The 18,850-nt window shown below is 37.9% G+C and overlaps 1 protein-coding gene across 1 annotated transcript in view; it reads right to left on the reverse strand.

The window, feature by feature from the left end:
• Positions 1-18,850, reverse strand: part of Slc2a13 (solute carrier family 2 member 13) — a 349,959-nt gene that overhangs the window by 78,235 nt on the left and 252,874 nt on the right. Inside the window, exon 6 of the mRNA XM_070038876.1 lies at positions 13,681-13,801. Within this exon, the coding sequence (XP_069894977.1) occupies positions 13,681-13,801 (121 nt within the window). The remainder of the gene's footprint in view (positions 1-13,680; positions 13,802-18,850) is intronic.

Genomic DNA, 18,850 nt, shown 5'->3' on the forward strand with positions numbered 1-18,850 from the left:
GAAGGAAGCTGGATTTGGGTCATTAGCTACCGTAATATGGAATATTTAAGGTATGATATACTTTGAATCACTAATCAAGCACTCCTACAGACTTTAAAATCAGTTTTCAAAATTTATGACAGCAAAAGCTGGTTAAAAGTGGAGTTGTGCCACTTTGGAAAGCAGTCTGGAGGGTCCTTAGAAAGCTAAAGATTGACCTCCCATACGACCCAGCCATACCACTTCTAGGCATCTACCCTGAACAACAGGAACCAATATACAAGGACACGTGTACCTCCATGTTTATTGCAGCACTGTTCACAATAGCTAGGATATGGAAACAACCCAGATGCCCCACCACAGATGAATGGATCCAAAAATTGTGGTATCTATATACAATGGAATATTATGCAGCCATTAGAAATGACAAAATAATGGCATTTGCAGGGAAATGGATGGAGCTAGAAGGAATCATGTTGAGCGAGGTAAGCCAAGAACGAAGAGACAAACGGTACATGGTCTCCCTGATAAGTGGATGCTAAATCCAAAATGTTAGGTGATATGACAAAACTAACAGGACTTAAGAAACAAAGAACTCCCACTCATCTGGTTGAACCACTACTAAATATCCCCATGCTGCTGATCACATATATGGTATATAATATGTGAACACCGTTATATGTTACAGACTGTGATAAGACATTTTGCTCCAGGAAAGTTAGAATGAACTTGTGACTTTAAATGAGCATCATTATTCCACAATACTGTGAAATTCCAGAAATAATGTAATCACTTAATCACAATATAAAAAAAAGAACCTCGGGGAAGGGAGGGAGGGAGGGGATGGTAGGGGGAAAACAATGGAGGGGGTAACAAAAACAATGGAGGGGGTAACAATGTTCAAGAGGAAGTGTACTCATTACCTCACTCATGTAACTGTAACCCTCTGTATAGTATCTTTACAATAAAAAAAAAAAGTAGAGTTGTGGCTCAAGTGGTAGAAAGCCAAGCCTTGAGTGAAAAAAGCCATGGGAGGATGAGAAGCCCTGAGTTCAAGGAGTAGTACCAACACACACACACACACACACACACACACACACACACACACACACACACACACCACAGGTGCATATAGAATAAAGAATATTTGTTAATCTTATATTAAATATAGATTGCATTACAAAATGTAATGAAAAGACTATTTACATGTGATATTCCTACTGAATGCATATATTTTCACATGTATGTGTATGTAGAAACTAAAGTATCACTGAGACTGGGCTCTAAGATGAATGTGTGGCTCAGTGGTAAGGCACAGATTCAGCATGGAATTGTTTTAATCTAATCAATGCAGAATAAAGAAAAATTTAAAAGGTGAGCATTATCATTCAAGTTTTGTCCTACAACAGACACACAGACAGATAGATTGATTGCAGGCAACTGTACAAACTGAAACTTCCCTGAAGATGAGACCAAGGTCTTACAACATATCTCTATTGCAGTCATCCCTTACCTATGGGGGATTGGAAAACATTATGAATCAGTTTTCAGTATAACAGGAAGCATGATTTAGAAAGGACTACAATGGTGTATGAATTTGAGGCATCCAATACTTCTGGCTACGAAGCTGGTGTGAATTGATATTCCTAACAGTAGAGTATGGATCATACATTCAGTCACATGGGCTGGCATTTTAATGGTGAGTAACTGAGTCCATAGAGGAAAAATAAAAATGACTATTTTCTGGTATTATTGTGGGAATCTCTGGCTAAATTATAGGTTAACTCTTTATGGGTTAAAATTACCACAGAGATATGTGACTATAATCTATTTGCAAATCTGACTGAAATCTACATGTGCTATCAAATAAAACATAAAATGATTATTAAATTCTTGTGAAAAATCTGTGTCAAGAATTTGCTGGCTTATTCAAAATGTTAGTACTGCTTTAGAGAATATAGGGACTTGTGTATTAGATGTTGTTCAAAGTCTGTGACGACTGCTGTTAACAACTGATCTTTTTTTAGGAGGAAAGAAAAAGTGTCAGAATGCTTTGCTCATTGAAGCAGTTGCCTATGTGTGCTTACATTGACTGACCTGTGATGAGTCACAGGAAACACCCACTGGGTCTACTGTACTTTTGCTGAGGGTTCTGGACAGGACAAACAGTTTAGAAAATAAACACTGCCAGCCTTGCTAGCAGAAAGCTAAACTAGTGTGGCATCTGAGTCTCAAAACCTATAACATTTCCATTTAAAAAGGATCAAAAGTAATGCAGGGAAAATAAAGGCAGTTATCTTTAAAACAGTATAAACACAGGGAATTCTAAACCTGATCAATTTCTTTCATTAGTGGTTCTCCTAGAAATTTCTAAGAGCTCTGTGGGGGAATGTTCATCCCGTAAAATCATTTGGTACATAACAGACAGGTACATGTCTCCTCAGCTGACTATGTCCAACTGTCTATATTGGTAATTTTGCATGTCTATGAATGATGTTATAAATACCCATCATAGGGCCCTTGGAAGAAAAAAGGTTCTAATGATATTTAATAAAGGTATCTCCCATTTTTCCAGAATTTAATTTACTCAGAAAGTAAAGTGATTGGAAGTAATTTTAAAGGGTTTTATCTTTAAAGGATAAAAGGGTATCTAGTTATGAATCTGTGTACAAGCACAGAACTGGCTATAGAAAATTCTGAAACAGTTCTAATGTTAGTTTAATTAAATGGCATGCTGCAGGCAGATCATTACAAAATCTCTAGTTCCAGTGATTTTCATCATTTGGTGCTTAATTTTCGGGGGAGAGTTTCATTAAAATAAAAATGTAATGCTTAAGTGCCTAGCACTTCAAGATGTAGAACTTAAAACAAAACAAAACTTCTCTTTTTGCTTCTTGGGCCACTGATATAGCCATCTCTTTATAATCCTTGTAGAATCAGGGTATCCCTGACAAATTCAGAGAAAGGCTGTTAGCTTTACTAAAGGAGGGAAGTGGATAGATGAATTATAGTAACATTATATGAGTTATATATGACTAGACAAGTTATATAAATGCACATTCTTCCCCATAAAATTGGATTAGTGTTTTCCTTCTAAGAAGATTTAAAGGCAATGAAAAAGGACCAACAATGTTAAGGGATGCCTTTGTGTATGAATTACCAAGAATCATTGTGTATGATTACCAAGAATCATTACTATTTAATGCATGCTCAGTATTATGGTTACTCGATCCTTTTAGGAGTATCAGCATAGATCGTGTAACCCAATGGGCATCTGTGAAACTGAACTGGCTGAATACCCTCCCTCCAAATTTTTGTCTTTGGTCTTCGAGTAAGTACAGACTCGTTTGCAATCCATACTCCAGTATCACGTAGGAAACCCTTTCTAAAGCTCCAATATTACGTTAGCCCCCTGCCAGATGCTGTTGAATCATTATCTGTCTCACCTAAGTCCTAATCTAGTAGCCAAGTCTTGTCTTTACTTCTGCCTCATCCCCTGACTTGTCCCCATCCCTTAGCAGCACCAAACTGCAGTTAAAAGAGTTATTTCATTGTAAAGATGGCTGTACAGAGGGGTTACAGTTACATGAGTAATTAGTACATGTCTTGTTGAGCATTATTACCCCCTGCTTTCTGTTTTCCCACTATCCCTTCCCTCCCCACCTCTCTCACTCTCCTCCCTTAGCCCCCACTCACCAAGTTGTAAAGTTCATTTCCAATATACTGTCTTGTGAATATCATTGTTGCAAAGGGTCATCCTGTGTCCTTGTTTCAGCATTTTGTTATTCCCCATCCCCTCCCCAAATTAGACAAATGAATGTACAAGATGCAGGGTACTGACATCAAGTACAGTGACAACAGGGGATACACCATAGGGGGAAGAACATACAAAAGAAACAAAAAAAAATCTCATGGCAATTTCAGAGAGCATAGGTGCTCTGCCTTTGCCTGGAGTACTTTCATGCCCTGGGGCTATTTCCCTTGTCAGTCTCAGAAACTCCTATCCAGGAAGATTACATCAAGCTTACTCTTGTGAGAGTTCTTTAACATGGAACCCACAAATTGAAGAACAAAAATGACAAGTATATTTCACTAACTTTTAACATAAGCATTTCCTTCAGTAATGAAATTAGAAAATAAACTAGTAGAAACAATAGAAATAATGAAACTTGTAGAACTCTTCAGCTAGCATTTATATTTACAATGGGTATTTCTATACTAATTGTGTGTGTGTGTGTGTGTGTGTGTGTGTGTGTGTGTGTGTACACATGTGCACTGGTCCTGAGGCTTGAACTCAGGGCCTGGAAAGGGACAGCAGTCGAGCTTTTTATTCTGAAGGCTAGTACTTTACTGCTTGAGTAACAGGTATACTTTCAGCTTTGTTGGTGGTTCATCAGCAATAAGAGAATCAGGGACTTTACTGTCCAAGCTGGCTTTGAACCATGATCCTCAGCTGTCAGTCTCCTGCGTAGCTAGATAACAGGTGTGAACCACTGGCACCAGGCTTCTATTCTATTTTTGATGGTACAAGTGAACTCCAGCTTGCTAAGTGGGCACTCTAATACCTGAGCCATGACTTGACTCCTTTTATGTGTGGCTTATTTTAGAGGGAGGGTCTCTTTATGCCTGGGCAAGCCTGTGCTGTGATCATACTACTTGTGTTTTCCTGTGTCTCTGGTGATGACAGGTCCACCTTACTGCATCCAGCCACTATATTTCCCCTGTAGCTACATAACAGGTGTGTACCAGACATAAACTGAGATAGAGTCTCATGAACTTTTATGGCTGGACTGCTCTTGATGTAAGATTCCTCTATCTCTTTCTGTAGTAGCTGGGATTACAGGCTTGAGTCTGTATGCAATGATTTTTAAAACTATGGTATCAGACTTTCAGCTAGATCTGTTATATGATATATTAATAACAAAGTAAATACATTTAGATATAGTTTGTTTTTAAAAAGTATTTTAAAACAGCTGCATGTTTTCCCTCATATGTAGAAGCTAGAATTAGTTTATAAACAGTGAAGTGAATCCGTGGGGTGGTATGCAAGTATAGGCTAATGTATTAACTGAAATGTGGTAGATTTAAGGGAGAACTCAAATAGTGTAATTCCTTAGAAAGGCAAAGTCAAAGTTCAACAAAATAAACACACAAGAAAACTGTACTTTGAAAGGGGGGATGGGGAGGAGTCGGTGGTGAGAGGTAGATGAATAGGAGAATGGATGGAAAATGCAGTCTAGAATACAATGTGTATCTTACAAAATTAATAAAATTGAGGGAAAAGGTGGATTGGGAGGGATGGGTGAGAATGGAGAAAGGGGTGTCATTGGTCAAGATGCAGTGTATGTATACACTGCTTTGTTAAATGGCAACTCCTTTACACAATTACTTAAAGATGAACTTTACAAAACAGTATTTTTAACCAGCTGTGGTGACACATGCTTATAATCTCAGCCACTCCAGATGCTGAGGAAGAAAGACAGTAAGACTGCAGCAAGCCTGGTCAACTAGCAAAACACTCAGCATGAAATAACAGGGGGGAAAAAGGCTGATGAGGTAGCTCAGTGGCAGAACGCTTGGCTAGCATGGCTGAGGCCCCGGCTTCCACCTGTAGCATCTCAAAACTCATTTTTTAACATAATTTCCCCCGTATTGCTATACATTCCTCTTATACAATTTAAAACACAAGCCTCTAAAGAGGATTAGCATCATGTGGATGTTCCAAACCCTCCTGTGCGTAATGGTTACAGTAGCAGTAAACTGTACCAGGCCATGCTCTGATAACCCTTTCGGCAATTATTACCTTGCTTTACAATGATTTATTTGCATTTTTCTTCCTTATAGGTGTGAGCTTCTTGAAGATTCAGGCTTAAAAACAATTCTCAATATACCCTGACTTATGACAACTATCAAAAATGTTTTTATTGGGGCTGGGTAGGTGGCTCACTGGTAGAGTGCTTGCTTTGTATGCATGAGGACCTGGGTTTGATTCCTCAGCACCACATAAGCAGAAAAAGCTGGAAGTGGTGCTGTAGCTCAAGTGGTAGAGTGCTAGCCTTGAGCTGAAGAGCTGAGGAACAGCGTCCAGGCTCATAGATAAAAAAAAAGTTTTTATTATAAAAATAAACTATATGTGTTTTCAAAACTAGGTTCTTCTTCTTTTTTAAACACATATTAACTGTATAAGGGGATTTCATTGTGATATTTCTACATGTGCATATATTTTGACCAATTTTCCCCTCTATACTTTGATCATATACACCCTCATCAACTTGACCCTACTTCACTGTCAAACAGTCCCTTGATTTATACTTGTGTCATTCTTTTCTAGGCATAGATTCCAAATATGAAAAGAGTATGTAATATTTGTCTTTCTCAGTTCAGATTATTTTGCTTAACGTGATGATCTCTGGTCCTAGAACATAGGATATAATTTCAGTCTTAGAGAAGATAATACTTGTGTGTGTGTGTGTGTGTGTGTGTGTGTGTGTGTGTGTGTGTTTGTGACATTTTTTTACCTATTCATCTGTTGATAATCACCTAGACTGGTTCCATAGCTTAGCTATTGTGAATAGTGTTGCTATAAACATGAGTGTGCTGTTTGTTGTTTCTATTATATAATGACCTACATTCCTTGGGTTATATGTCTAGGGGAAAATATTATTAGGTATTTAAGGAACCTCCATACTGACTTCCACAGTAGCTGGATTAATTTACATTCCTACCAACAGTGTATAAAGGTTCTGTTTTCCTCACATCCTTCCTAACATTTGTTGTTTGTTTTCTTGATGACAGCTATTTTGAGATGGAATCTCGATTTAGGTTTATGATTTTTTTTTCTGTTTTTGTTTTTGACATTACCAGGGTTCAAACTCAAGTTATGAGCTTGCTTTCTTGGAATGCTGCTACTTGAGCCACAACTCCAGTCCTCTCTTTTAATAGTTATTGTAGAGATGGAATTTCAAGGACTTTTCTGCTGGTGATGGCTTCAAATCACAGTGCTCCAGATTTTCAGCCTCTTGAATAGTTAAGTTTACATGCTTGAGCCAGGGGTACTTTTTCCTCACTGTTGGCACTCCACCACAAAAGTTATACCTCTATTTCTGTCTTTTTGATGGTTAATTGGAGATAGGCGCCTTTGGATTTGTCAGTCCAGTCTGGGTTTGAACTTTAATCTTTAAATCTCAGATGCCTGAATAGGACTGTAGGTGTGACACACCAGCACTTGCTTCATTTAGTAAGCTTTTTTTGGTCGATCATGAGGCTTGAACTTAGGGCCTGGGTGTTCTTTTGCTCAAGGCTAGTGCTCTACCACTTTGAGCCATAGCTCCACTTCCAGTTTTCTGGTGGCTAAATGGAGATAGAGTTTTATGGACTTTCCCTGCCTGGGCTGGAACTGTGATCTTCAGATCTCAGCTTCCTGAGTAGCTAGGATTACAGGCCTGAGTCACCAGAGCCTGGCTTCATTTAGTGTTGATGTTTGTTTTCTTTATGGCTTTATCAAATGAAGATCTGGCAAAGATTTTCTCCCATTCTGTAGGTTGCCTCTTGATTCTGGTGATTGTTTCCTTTGCTGCACAGAAGCCTTTTAATTTGACACAATTCTGTTTCTTAATCCTTGCTCTTATTTTCTGAGCAATTAAGAGTCCTATTCTGCAAGGCATCACCTATGAGTGTATCTTAAATGATCTTCCCTGGGTTATACATTCCTTGCATGGTTTTCAGTTCCAGGCCTTAAGTTTAGAACCTGGTCCATTCTGACTTACTTGCAGAGTGGAGGGCAGGGCTTTACGTATCAGTCTTACACAAAGGTATACACTTTTCCCAATGAGTTCCTGAAGAGACAGTCATTTCTCCAATGTGCCATTTTTGGGCTCTGTGTTTATCCAGAACAAAATGGGGGTGCTATATTAAGTGGATTTATTTGCAGTGACATGGTCAAAACTCATTGCTATAATAACCACAGTTCCAGAATGGCACATAAAGGTTTGATTATCTGAGATATATTTTATTTTAACCTTTTTGTATTACTTCACACATAACAGAGCCAGTTCAGAAGACCTTTGGCTCAAATGTCTTTTGAGTTCAAAAAAATGAAAAGGACATTTCAAGTAAAAATATGTGACAGAAAATACAGAATCATTTTCTGATCATTTAACTGGAAAGCATCGTACCCAGTCTTCAGATTTATATCCCTGAAATCATGTTTCTAAGAAATGGACTATAGTGAGATTCCAGGTCCAAGAATCCTCTCACCCCAAGGACTGTGTTCTCTACAAAACATCTGTTCTTGTCTGTCACCCAACCAATCACATGGTCCTGATATCTCTTTTAAACTATCTCTTGAGTTTCTGTCCCTTGCTATAAGCAAGATTGCAATGCATCTTCCTTTTTTTTTTTTTATTGTTGGTGTGCCTATATTGGGGCTCTAACTTAAGGCCTTGCACACTTGTACAGCTTTTTATCTCAGTGCTGGAAGGCTACTACTTGAGCCATACCTCCACTCTCATTTTTTTTTTTTTTGGTAATTGACTGGAGATATGAGTCTCTCAGACTTTACTGTCTGGGCTGGCTTCAATCCTCCAGCCTCAGATCTCAGCCTCCTGAGTAGCCAGATTACAGGTGTGAACCACTGGTATCTACCTGTTAGGTTCTTTATCTCCCCTCCTTACTCGTTGCCCTTTTCTAATCAACTCCCCACTCTGTAGCTTGTCCTTTTCTAAAAACATAAACTTACGGGGTTTGGGGTGTGCTTAAGTTGTAGAATGCTTGCCTAGCAGGCAGGAAGACCAATCTCTAGAACTTCTAGAAATAAAAAAAAACCTCATAACTTTAGTTATGTCATTTTCATCCTATTAAGTTTTTAGGCTTTGTTAGTCTAAGATGACATTCAAAATTCTCATGGTTTATGAGAGTTTAGTGTATTCTGTTGTGGGTCTGCTCTCCAGCCTAACTTGGAGCTATTCTCTCACTTACTATCTTTATATACATATATACACATATATGTGCTCACACATAGGAATACATATGTACATGTGTTTGTGTCTATATAATACTTATTTGAAGATAATGCCACTCAGAAAGATTATGTTTCCTTTCTGCTTCAATTTTCATTTTCCTTCTCAAGTAATTTATATATCTCTGTCTTTACCTCAAGTGGGTTTATGGATAGTAGTTAACACATACTTTTTGTTGTTGTTGTTGTTGGTCGTGGGGCCTGAACTCTGGGCCTGGGTGCTGTCCCTCAGTTCTTCAGCTCAAGGAGAGCACTCTACCACTTGAGCCACAGTGCTACTTCTGGCTTTTTCTACTTATGTGGTGCTGAGGAATCGAACCCAGGGCCTCATGCATTCAAGGCAAGCACTCTACTACTGAGCCACCTTCCCAGCCCCAACACATACTTTTAATGTCACTTTTATGAGCAATAACTTGAAAGCATATTAGTTGGTATCTGCAGGTTTAAAAATTAAAATTGGGTGATTTTAATGAGCATTAGTAAGCAATATATAACAGAGAATGATGTAAAAATTTAATTCAAAGTATAGTATTATATTTGTCAAGTTAACAATTATTAGAAGTAACACATTATCACTACATATCAAAATTGCCAAAATATAAGCGCTAACAGGATTTTTGTACATTTCCTTTTTTTTCTTGTTCATGGGCCTGAACTCTGGGCCTGGGCACTCTCCCTCAGATCTTCAGCTCAAGGCTAGTGGGCTAGTGCTCTACCACTTGAACCACAGTGCCACTTCTGGCTTTTTCTGCTTTGGTGGTGCTGAGGAATTGAACCCAGGGCCTCATGCATGCAAGGCAAGCACTCTACCACTGAGCTACCCTCTCAGCCCTGATTTTTACACTTTTCTATACTGCATAAAAGTTTTATGTTTGTATAGTTGCACATCAAAGATATGTGATAAATCACAGCTGGGAAAGTATACTAAATGAAAATCCATTATCCTGTGTGTGTGTGTGTGTGTGTGTGTGTGTGTGTGTGTGTGTGTGCATGTGTGTGCGCACACGTCAGTGTGCACACATGCTCACACAAACCAGTATGAGGTTTGAATTCAGGGGCCTATTGCTCTTGCTTAGCTTTCCACTCAAGGCTACCTTTTCTTTCTTTCTTTTTTTTTTGGATAGAGATGTGTATTTATTCACTTTACAAAGAGAATGGTATTAAATTATCTCCAAGGCTACCATTTGAGTCAAGTTTTCACTTCATTGGATCTATGAGCCTCTTGGAGTTGTCTGCTTGGGCTGCCTTCAAACCCTGATCCTCAGATCTCAGTTTTCTAAATAGAATTATAGTGAGCCACTGATAACTAGCTATTATTGTTTTTTTTTTTTGTAAACCAACCCAGAAAGGACTAATAAATGGAGATCAAGCTATTTCCCCAAACTGGTATTATCACCATAGGGAGGTATACAGATGAATGTAGTTTGTTAGTTTGGATGATTAGAATTACATTTACAGAGGAAAGAAGAAAACATCACAATATAGAAAAAGAGCCACATTGAATATCTTCATCTTGGTTTCTCAATGTTAAAGAAAGAAAGACAGAAGGAATAAAAGAAAGTTTTCAGTTAAAAAAGATGCCTGAAGCATTATGGAAAGGGCTTATGAACTAGTCCCTACTGTTCTAAAAAACAGACATGGAAAGAAAGAAGGACAAAATGAAGAAAGGAAGGAAGGAAAGAAGGAAGGAAGGAAGGAATAAGGGTGGATTTAAATACTTCCACTATTGATTCTGGATAAGATTCTTGAAAATTATTAAAGGGGAAAAGCACAATAAATTAGAGGTAAATTTCCTTTTTTGGGGGGGGTGTCAATCGTGCTTGAACACAGGGCTGGGGCTCTGTCCCTGAGCTTTTTTGTTCAGGCTCTACCACTTCGAGACATAATGCCACTTCTGGTTTTCTGGTGTTTAACTGGAGAGAAAAGAATCTCACAGACTTTGAACCTCGATCCTCAACTCTCAGCCTCCTGAGTAGGTAGGATTAGAGGTATGAGCCACCAGTGCCTGGCTTAGAGTTCAACTTTCTAGGGCAAGTTTTTACTCAAAAAGGGCTTAAATGGTACTCACTAGACACTATGTTGAAAATGAACTATCCAAATTATGGGTGGGGATGGGAGGGAAAAACTGAGAGAGAGGAAGGGAAGGGGTGAGTGACATTGTCTGAAAAGAAATATACACTTTACCTGACTTATAGAACTGTAACTTATATACATCACCCTTATAATAACAACAAGAATACTGAGGACAAAACATATTGTGCTCCTTCTTACCCTTTTTTTCAGTTATGGGGACTGAACCAGGACCTTGTTCATGCTACCGCTTGAGCTACACTGAGCCTTTTTGTTTTCACTTTGGTTTTTGAGATAGTGTCACAACCTTTGTGTACCAGGCTGATCCTCCTACCTTTGCCTCTCAAGTAGCTGGGATTACAGGCATGTACCACTGCACTAGGTTCTAGCCATTATTAAATTAGTAAAACTACCTTCCTAGTCCTCTTAGTTGTTGCTAGTCCTCTTAACTAGCAAACTGCCTCCCTGGTCATAGGCAAGTGCAGGGTCTGAAAGGATCTGAAAGGAAGAGAAAGAAAAGGTGCTGTGTGTTTGGTTTTATATTAAAAAGTCGTGCAGAAGTTGTGTGAGCTTAGAGAGGATGCATACTGTGGGAATAGAGAAGAGAAGCCTGGAGAGTAAGCTCTCAGCCAGTGTGCCCTAAGAAAAGAGCATAGCTTATCTGGACTTCTGATTCTTTAACTGTAGGATCAATAGCTTCATTTAATTCTATATTAAACATCTTCCATCATGAATAGTTGAATAAAATTATGAAGAATGGAGAAGTACTGTGCATCTGATTAGTGAACTATGGTTGAATTACAAAGATAGACTGTCTTCGTAAAGATCTTAGTATGAGCTGTGCCCACAGCTTTTATTTTCTACTCCAGAACTCTCCTCCAATTACAGGTAAGAATTCCCAAGTCTCCAGGATGCAACATCTCCACCCAAGATGTTTCATGGACATGTAAGATTCAACATGTCCACAACTGCTTATAGCCTTGACTGATACAATTGCCCCATTTCATTTCCATGCTATAGGTTACCTGGTTCCTCATCCAAACTCTCTTTATTTTGCCCACAGTTAATCACCTGCACTGTATTTTTCTCTCATCAGTGTAGAGCCATGTTACTTTTGCTCATAGCTAGCATTCTACCAACTGAGCTATAGCTCTACTTCCAAAGTTTTGGTAGTTAATTAGAGATAAAGAGTCTTGGAAACTTCCTTGCCTGGGCTAAGTTCAAACCACATTCCTCAGATCCCAGCCTCCTGAGTATCTAGGATTACAGGTGTGATTCATGGGCATCCAACTCTGAAGTTTATTTATTTATTCATTTTTGTTGGTCGTGGGTCTTGAACTCTGGGCCTGGGCGCTGTCCCTCAGCTCTTTAGCGCAAGGCAAGCACTCTACCACTTGAGCCACAGCCCCACTTCCTCTCCTTAATTTCTTACATCCTTTTTATCTTATTTTAGTTTTCATTATCTTCAAATAGTTATACAAAGTCCATTTATGTGGAAAATGTATCTTGATCAATGACATCATATACTTCCTATCTGTCTCTATTTCCAGCCATGGCCTCAAGTTTCCTAGTTCTATTTTCACATATATACATTGAGTATTATGATTATACTCACCAACCTCCATTCCTCTGCTTGTCTGCTCTTCTCTCCTTAAACCCATGTCCTTAGATAAAACATGTTTCAGCTTTATAAATTCATTTTGTTAAACTGTCTGATAATTTTTCGATGTTGTGTGTACATAAATGTGTGCATGTGTGTATATATGGTATAATATGATAAAAGCTTTGGAGAAGGCTAGGAATAGGAAATAAATGTCTAACATCTTGCTAAATGGAAAACTGAAACCATTTCTTCTAAAATCAGGAATGAATCAAGTGTTCACTCTCTCCATTCTTATTCAGTCTTGTACTGGAATTCCTAGTCAGAACAATAAGGCAAGAAAAAGCTATATAAACAATACAAATAGGAACCAGAAAGTCAACTATATCTACTGGTGATATGATCTTAAATCTAAAGGACACTAAAAATGAGAAGATTCTATCTCAAAACTCCTAGAGTTGATAAGCAACTTCAACAAGTAGCAGGAAATATATTTAAAAACAAACAAAACAACTTCCACAAACCTCAGCTCTGCTATATAGCAACAAGGAAAAAAATTAGGAGAACAATTCCATATACAATATAAATAAAATATAAAATATGGAGAAATAAAATAAATATGCAGAAATAAATTGAACCAAAGAGATGAAGGATCTATACAATGAAAATGATAAAACTTTGCAAAAAGAAATTGAAGAAGACATCAGGAAGTAGAAAGAACTCTCATGTTTATGGATTGGCAGGATCAGTCATGAAAGTAGCCACAGGTGATTTACAAATTCAATGCAAAATACCTATTAAAATCCCAATGTCGTTTTTACATCATTAGTGATGTTTCCCTTTTCCTGTTGGTCTCTCTCCAACCCTCTAACCTTTTACATTTCATTTCCTTCCAACCTAAGCCTAGATACTTAGCTAGCTCCTACTTATTTCTTAAATTTTTACAGAAGTTAAAGCAAATCAACAAGTATCAGAAATAGGTTAAGGAAAGAGAACAAACATAATGAAATCTCACCTGTATCTTGTACAAGAAGAATTTTGACCTGATGGAACTGTAGGTTTGAAAGTGACTCGAGGAGAAATCTGGGCCGAGAGCAGAAATCCCAAGGCAAGAATAATGAGTGCTACAAAAGTACCTAAAAGGAAATAAGAAGTTTTGTATCAGAGTAGTTCTATTTTTTCAAAATAGAAGGGTTTTGATTGAAATATTTTTGTATTACTATGCAATGTAAAAAATTATTGTTAGAGCCAAATGGCCAGGTGTCCATCTTGAGGCCCCAGACCAACATGCTTTGATTATTAATACTCTTGCCTTACCCTCTTTCTATGACCAGATGAATTAATATGGTTGGCACCAGACCAAAAATTTATTCCATTAGGGCCTTGAGCCTGGCTTCCTCCTTACCTCCAGCTGTGATCCTCTGATGTTACTTATGACTCACCATTAGTTACTTCTGTACCAGCCCCAACCTGACAACTCCAGTATTCCTTCAGACCCACTATAGATACACAAGCATGTGAACAAGGAGTGAGTTTGTAGCACTAGCTGGAGAGTCTCTCTCCTCAGTTTTTCTCCCCAATAAACCTGTGCTGGTGTTGAACATTCTGTCTATGCTCTTGTCTCTTTTTGTACCTAACCAATTATAATTATCCTTAGAAGTAGTAGCAATAACAGCAGTTACAATAGTAGGAAAAAAGCGAAGGAAAGCAAGGCTTAAATGGAAGACTCAAAGTCTATCTTTTGCAAAACTGGGTCATTACGGCCTTACATCAAAACTGCTTGTTTTCCTGTGTAGAATGCTAGATACTCTGTTGGCTTAAAATTCAAACGACCACTACAAATATTTTAAGACCTTACTGTTCCCAAAACGCAATCAGGCCTAGAATTGAGAAACAGAAGGGAGATGGTAACTATGTATAAGAAATAAACTCTCTCCTCAAATAAAGGAAAATAAACTATGACTGTCAATGCTAATTGAAGAGTCTGAGTCCCTAATTATTTTCCCAAATTACTTCTACAGGATATTGTTGGGGCGCAGGTAAGTTTCGTTAGGAAGGAATGATAAGGCTCCTCTTTCCTAATACTTACTAAGTAATCTCTGTGATAAATGAACTTTTAAGATAGTAAGCCCTAGCACAGGGTAATGTCATGGCATAAGTAGCCCATTTGGAATGTTCTGTAATCTGTAATATGTATCATGAACCTGTCTCTAAACAATCCAAAAAAAACCTGCAAACTATGGGGCATGGATTATTATATAAAACGGTTACAATGTTAAGAGTTCCTCTTTCTGGCCATGTTAATTTTCATTTTTTATTTAACTACTTTGGTAGTGTGTGGTTTGAACTTATGGCCTCATATTTTCTCCATTTGAGCTGTCCCACCTAATGCAAGCCTACAGTGCTGCTTTTTGATGGTTATTTAAAGGGGTTAAGGTCTCACAGGCTGTTCTGTCAGGGCTGGCCTTGAAACTCAATCTTCCAGATCAGCCTCTCAAACAGTTGGAATTACAGGCACAAGCCAACAGTAACTGCCTCACATTTGTTTTTACTCTCTTCCACTTTGGATGGAAGAATTTTAAAAGCTAGCATTATACCTTTTTCTTTATTGTCACTTTTCCTGATGGAATTAGACAGACTGTGTGGAGTATAACCTGTTTAACTCAGAATCTGCAGAGATGTCAACTTCAGGTGGGTATGCTGCCCGGACAGGTACAAATCCCCTTAGGACAAAATACTATCCTGGAAAAGCAAAAGTTTGCCTTAAATGACTTCACTGCTCAGTTTGGACACTTTTTTTTTTTTTTTTTGGTCATGGGTCTTGAACTCTGGGCCTGGGGATCCCTGAACTCTTCAGCTGAAGGCTAGTACTCTATCACTTGAGCCACAGTCCCACTCCCAGTTTTCTGGTGGTTAAGACTCCCACGGATATTGCTGTACGGGCAGACTTTGTTCCAGATTTCATCCTCAGAGATTTTTTAAAAAAATTTTTTATTGTGAAAATACTGTACAGAGGGGTTACAATTACATGACAAGATAATGAGTACATTTCTTATCAAGCATTATAGCCTCCTCCTTTGTTTCCCTTTCCCATCCCTTCCCATCCTCCCCCGCCCCCCCACCCAATACTCCCTGCTTTCCCCCCCTCTCCCCCCTCCAAAGTTGTAAAGTTTGTTTTTGACATAACAACTTGTACATCTCATTGTTGCAAAGGTCCACCTGTATCCCTATTTAAATGATTTGTTTTTCCCCTTTCCCTACACAAATTATACTGACATCAAATACAGTGAAAGCAGGGGTTATACTGTGGGGGAGTGACATACAAAGCAACAAAGAAATCATCTTATAAATATGTTAGAAACAATCGCAAGAAAGAAAAAAAACATTTGAGTACATATCTTAGGGTTCATTTCCCTAACATCCCTTTATCTGACCTTTTCTGCTTGACTCAGACATATACTAGATATTGCAAATAAGGGAAACCATGGGACCTATGTTTCTTTGGGCTTGGCTTACTTCACTTAATATAATTTTTTCCAAGTCTTTCCATTTCCTAACAAATGGGGCAATGTCATTCTTTCTGATGGAGGCATAGAATTCCATTGTGTATATATACCACATTTTCTTGATCCATTCATCTACTGAGGGCATCTGGGTTGGTTCCAGATCTTAACTATAGTAAATAGTGCGGCAATAAACATAGTCGTGCTGATAGCTTTAGTGTAGTCTTGTTTGTGATCATTTGGGTAAATGCCCAAAAGTGGGATTGCTGGGTCATAGGGGAGCTCTATGTGGAGTCTTTTGAGGAACCTCCATACTACTTTCCAAAGTGGTTGAACAAGTTTACACTATCACCAACAATGCAGAAGGGTTCCCGTCTGTCCACATCCCCTCCAGCATCTGTTGTTATTAGAGTCCTCAGAGATTTTTTTAAAGATTTTTTTCTTATTTTTAAGTAGTTATACAAAGGTGTTGTAAGTTAACATGTTAGTTTCTGAGTACAATGCAACTGGAACAATGCCATCCCTTCTCCACCTCTCTCACAACCCTACCCATCTCATCAGTTTTCCTAGTTTGATAAGTATTATGACTTCCTTCCTCCCCTGCTTTCATTCCTTTCTCTTTTCATTCATATATGCCCCTCCTCACATACTCAATTACAAGCATGCTGGTATTCATTTTGTTAGAATGTAAATTTGTTATTCAAAGGAGTTACACCGTTTGGATCCTCCCCTGCATATACCATACTTCAGTTAATATGTTTTTATACAGGTATCAGCATATGTTTATATATATATATATATATTTATAAATTAGATTAAACTTTCACATAGGAAATGAGTCCTTTTCTCTCTGGGCCTGACTTACTTTACTTAACGTAATTTTTTAAGCCCACCCATTTCTTTGTGCATGATATCATTATTCCGAAAGGATGAGTAAAATACTATTGTCACTTAGTAGAGCTCAGATAGGATCCACAAATCCACATTTTAACATAAGTAGCCTTGAAAATTCTGAGCAAAAACCGAGTATTATTTTAAAATTATTCCACTAACAAAATACATCATGGAAAAAGACATGTATTTCTGTCTGGCTTTGTAAGACTTATGAACATTACAGCCATAAACTATAAACTTCTTACTATTTAAAGAACAAGATTGGGTTATAAAACTTGTAAAGAAATAGTTGATTAAGATATATTGTGCTCATAAGCCAGGCACCAGTGGCTCATGCCTATAATCTTAGCTACTCAGGAAGCTGAGATCTGAGGATCGTGGTTCAAAGCTAGCCTAGGCAGAAAAGTCTGTGAAACTCTTATCTTGAATAAATCACTAGAAAACTGGAAGTGGAGTTGTGGCTCAAGTGGTAGAGTGCTAGCCTTGAGCTGAAGAGCTGAGGGACAGCGCCCAGGCCCAGAGTTCAAGCCCCACAATTGACCCCCCTCCCCCCAAAAGAAGTTTACTTTGCAGTAAACTTTTACTTTGCAGTATTTGTTTGCTCCCTTCCCCCAATACTGAATTTGAACTAAGGGCTTGTAACTTGCTAGACCAGTGAGTACCTGTCTACTACAGTTGAGCTATACTTTCAGCCTTTTTTATTTTACAATTGTCAATTTGTTTATTGTCCCAATAGCTGGGATGAAAGGCATTGGCCACAATGACTAGCTTTCCTCTGATGACATGGAGTCTTGCAAGTGTTTCTAGACCTAGAACTACAATGCTCCTGATCTCAGCCTCCTGCATAGCTATGATAACAGGCAAGAACCATCATGCCAAACTATTGGCTGTAAAGGGGTACCTTAACTTTCCAGCATGGATTGGCCTTGAAGCACAAGCCTCTCAATCTGAGCTTCAAAGTGGCTAGGATTACAGGCATGAAACACTGGCGCCTGACTTTGCAACAATTTTTAAAGGATAAATAACTATTTAAATTATTTTGAGGGGGGGGGAGGATTGAGTGGGGTGGCCGGGGGAGGATGGAAAGGGATGGGAAGGGGAAACAAAGGAGGAGGCTACAATGCTTGATAAGAAATGTACTCATTATCTGGTTCATGTAATTGTAACCCCTCTATACAGTATTTTCACAATTAAAAAAATATTTTGATGTAAGACTTCATAAGTAAAGAATAATATTGAATCATATTTATTGATTCAATAAACTATTAAAATTTTAAAAAATTAAAAATTTAAATTATTAAAAAATTAATTTTTGATAGAACAGTATTAAAATAATACTATTCGAAAATCAAATATAAGCCAAGCACTGATGGCTTGGCCTGCAATCCTAGCTACTCAGGAGGCTGATTTATATAGAGGATCAAGGTTCAAAGCCACCCCCCTCAAAAAAGCCCTTGCGACTTTTATCTCAAAAATAATAGCAAAAGCCAAGCTGAAGGCTTGTTTCATGGAGTTAAGCACCAACCATGAGAAAAGCAAGTGTGAGTACAAGGTCCTGAGTTCAAACCCAAGTACTGCTCAACCCTGCATAAAAAAATCAATATATATGTGTATATACATATATTATTTACATATATTTATGTGTATATTATATATTTATACATTATATTATTTATATATCCATAGTTTACATATGTAATATTTATATTTATACACATGCAGAGATGAGTTTAAACAACAAAATCATTAAAGTAAGAATACACTGAATCAACTGGTATTGAAGTATGG

This window comes from Dipodomys merriami, unplaced genomic scaffold, assembly GCF_024711535.1.
Source record: "Dipodomys merriami isolate MVZ:Mamm:240054 unplaced genomic scaffold, mDipMer1.0.p SCAF_10, whole genome shotgun sequence".
Taxonomy (NCBI): Eukaryota; Metazoa; Chordata; class Mammalia; order Rodentia; family Heteromyidae; genus Dipodomys; species Dipodomys merriami.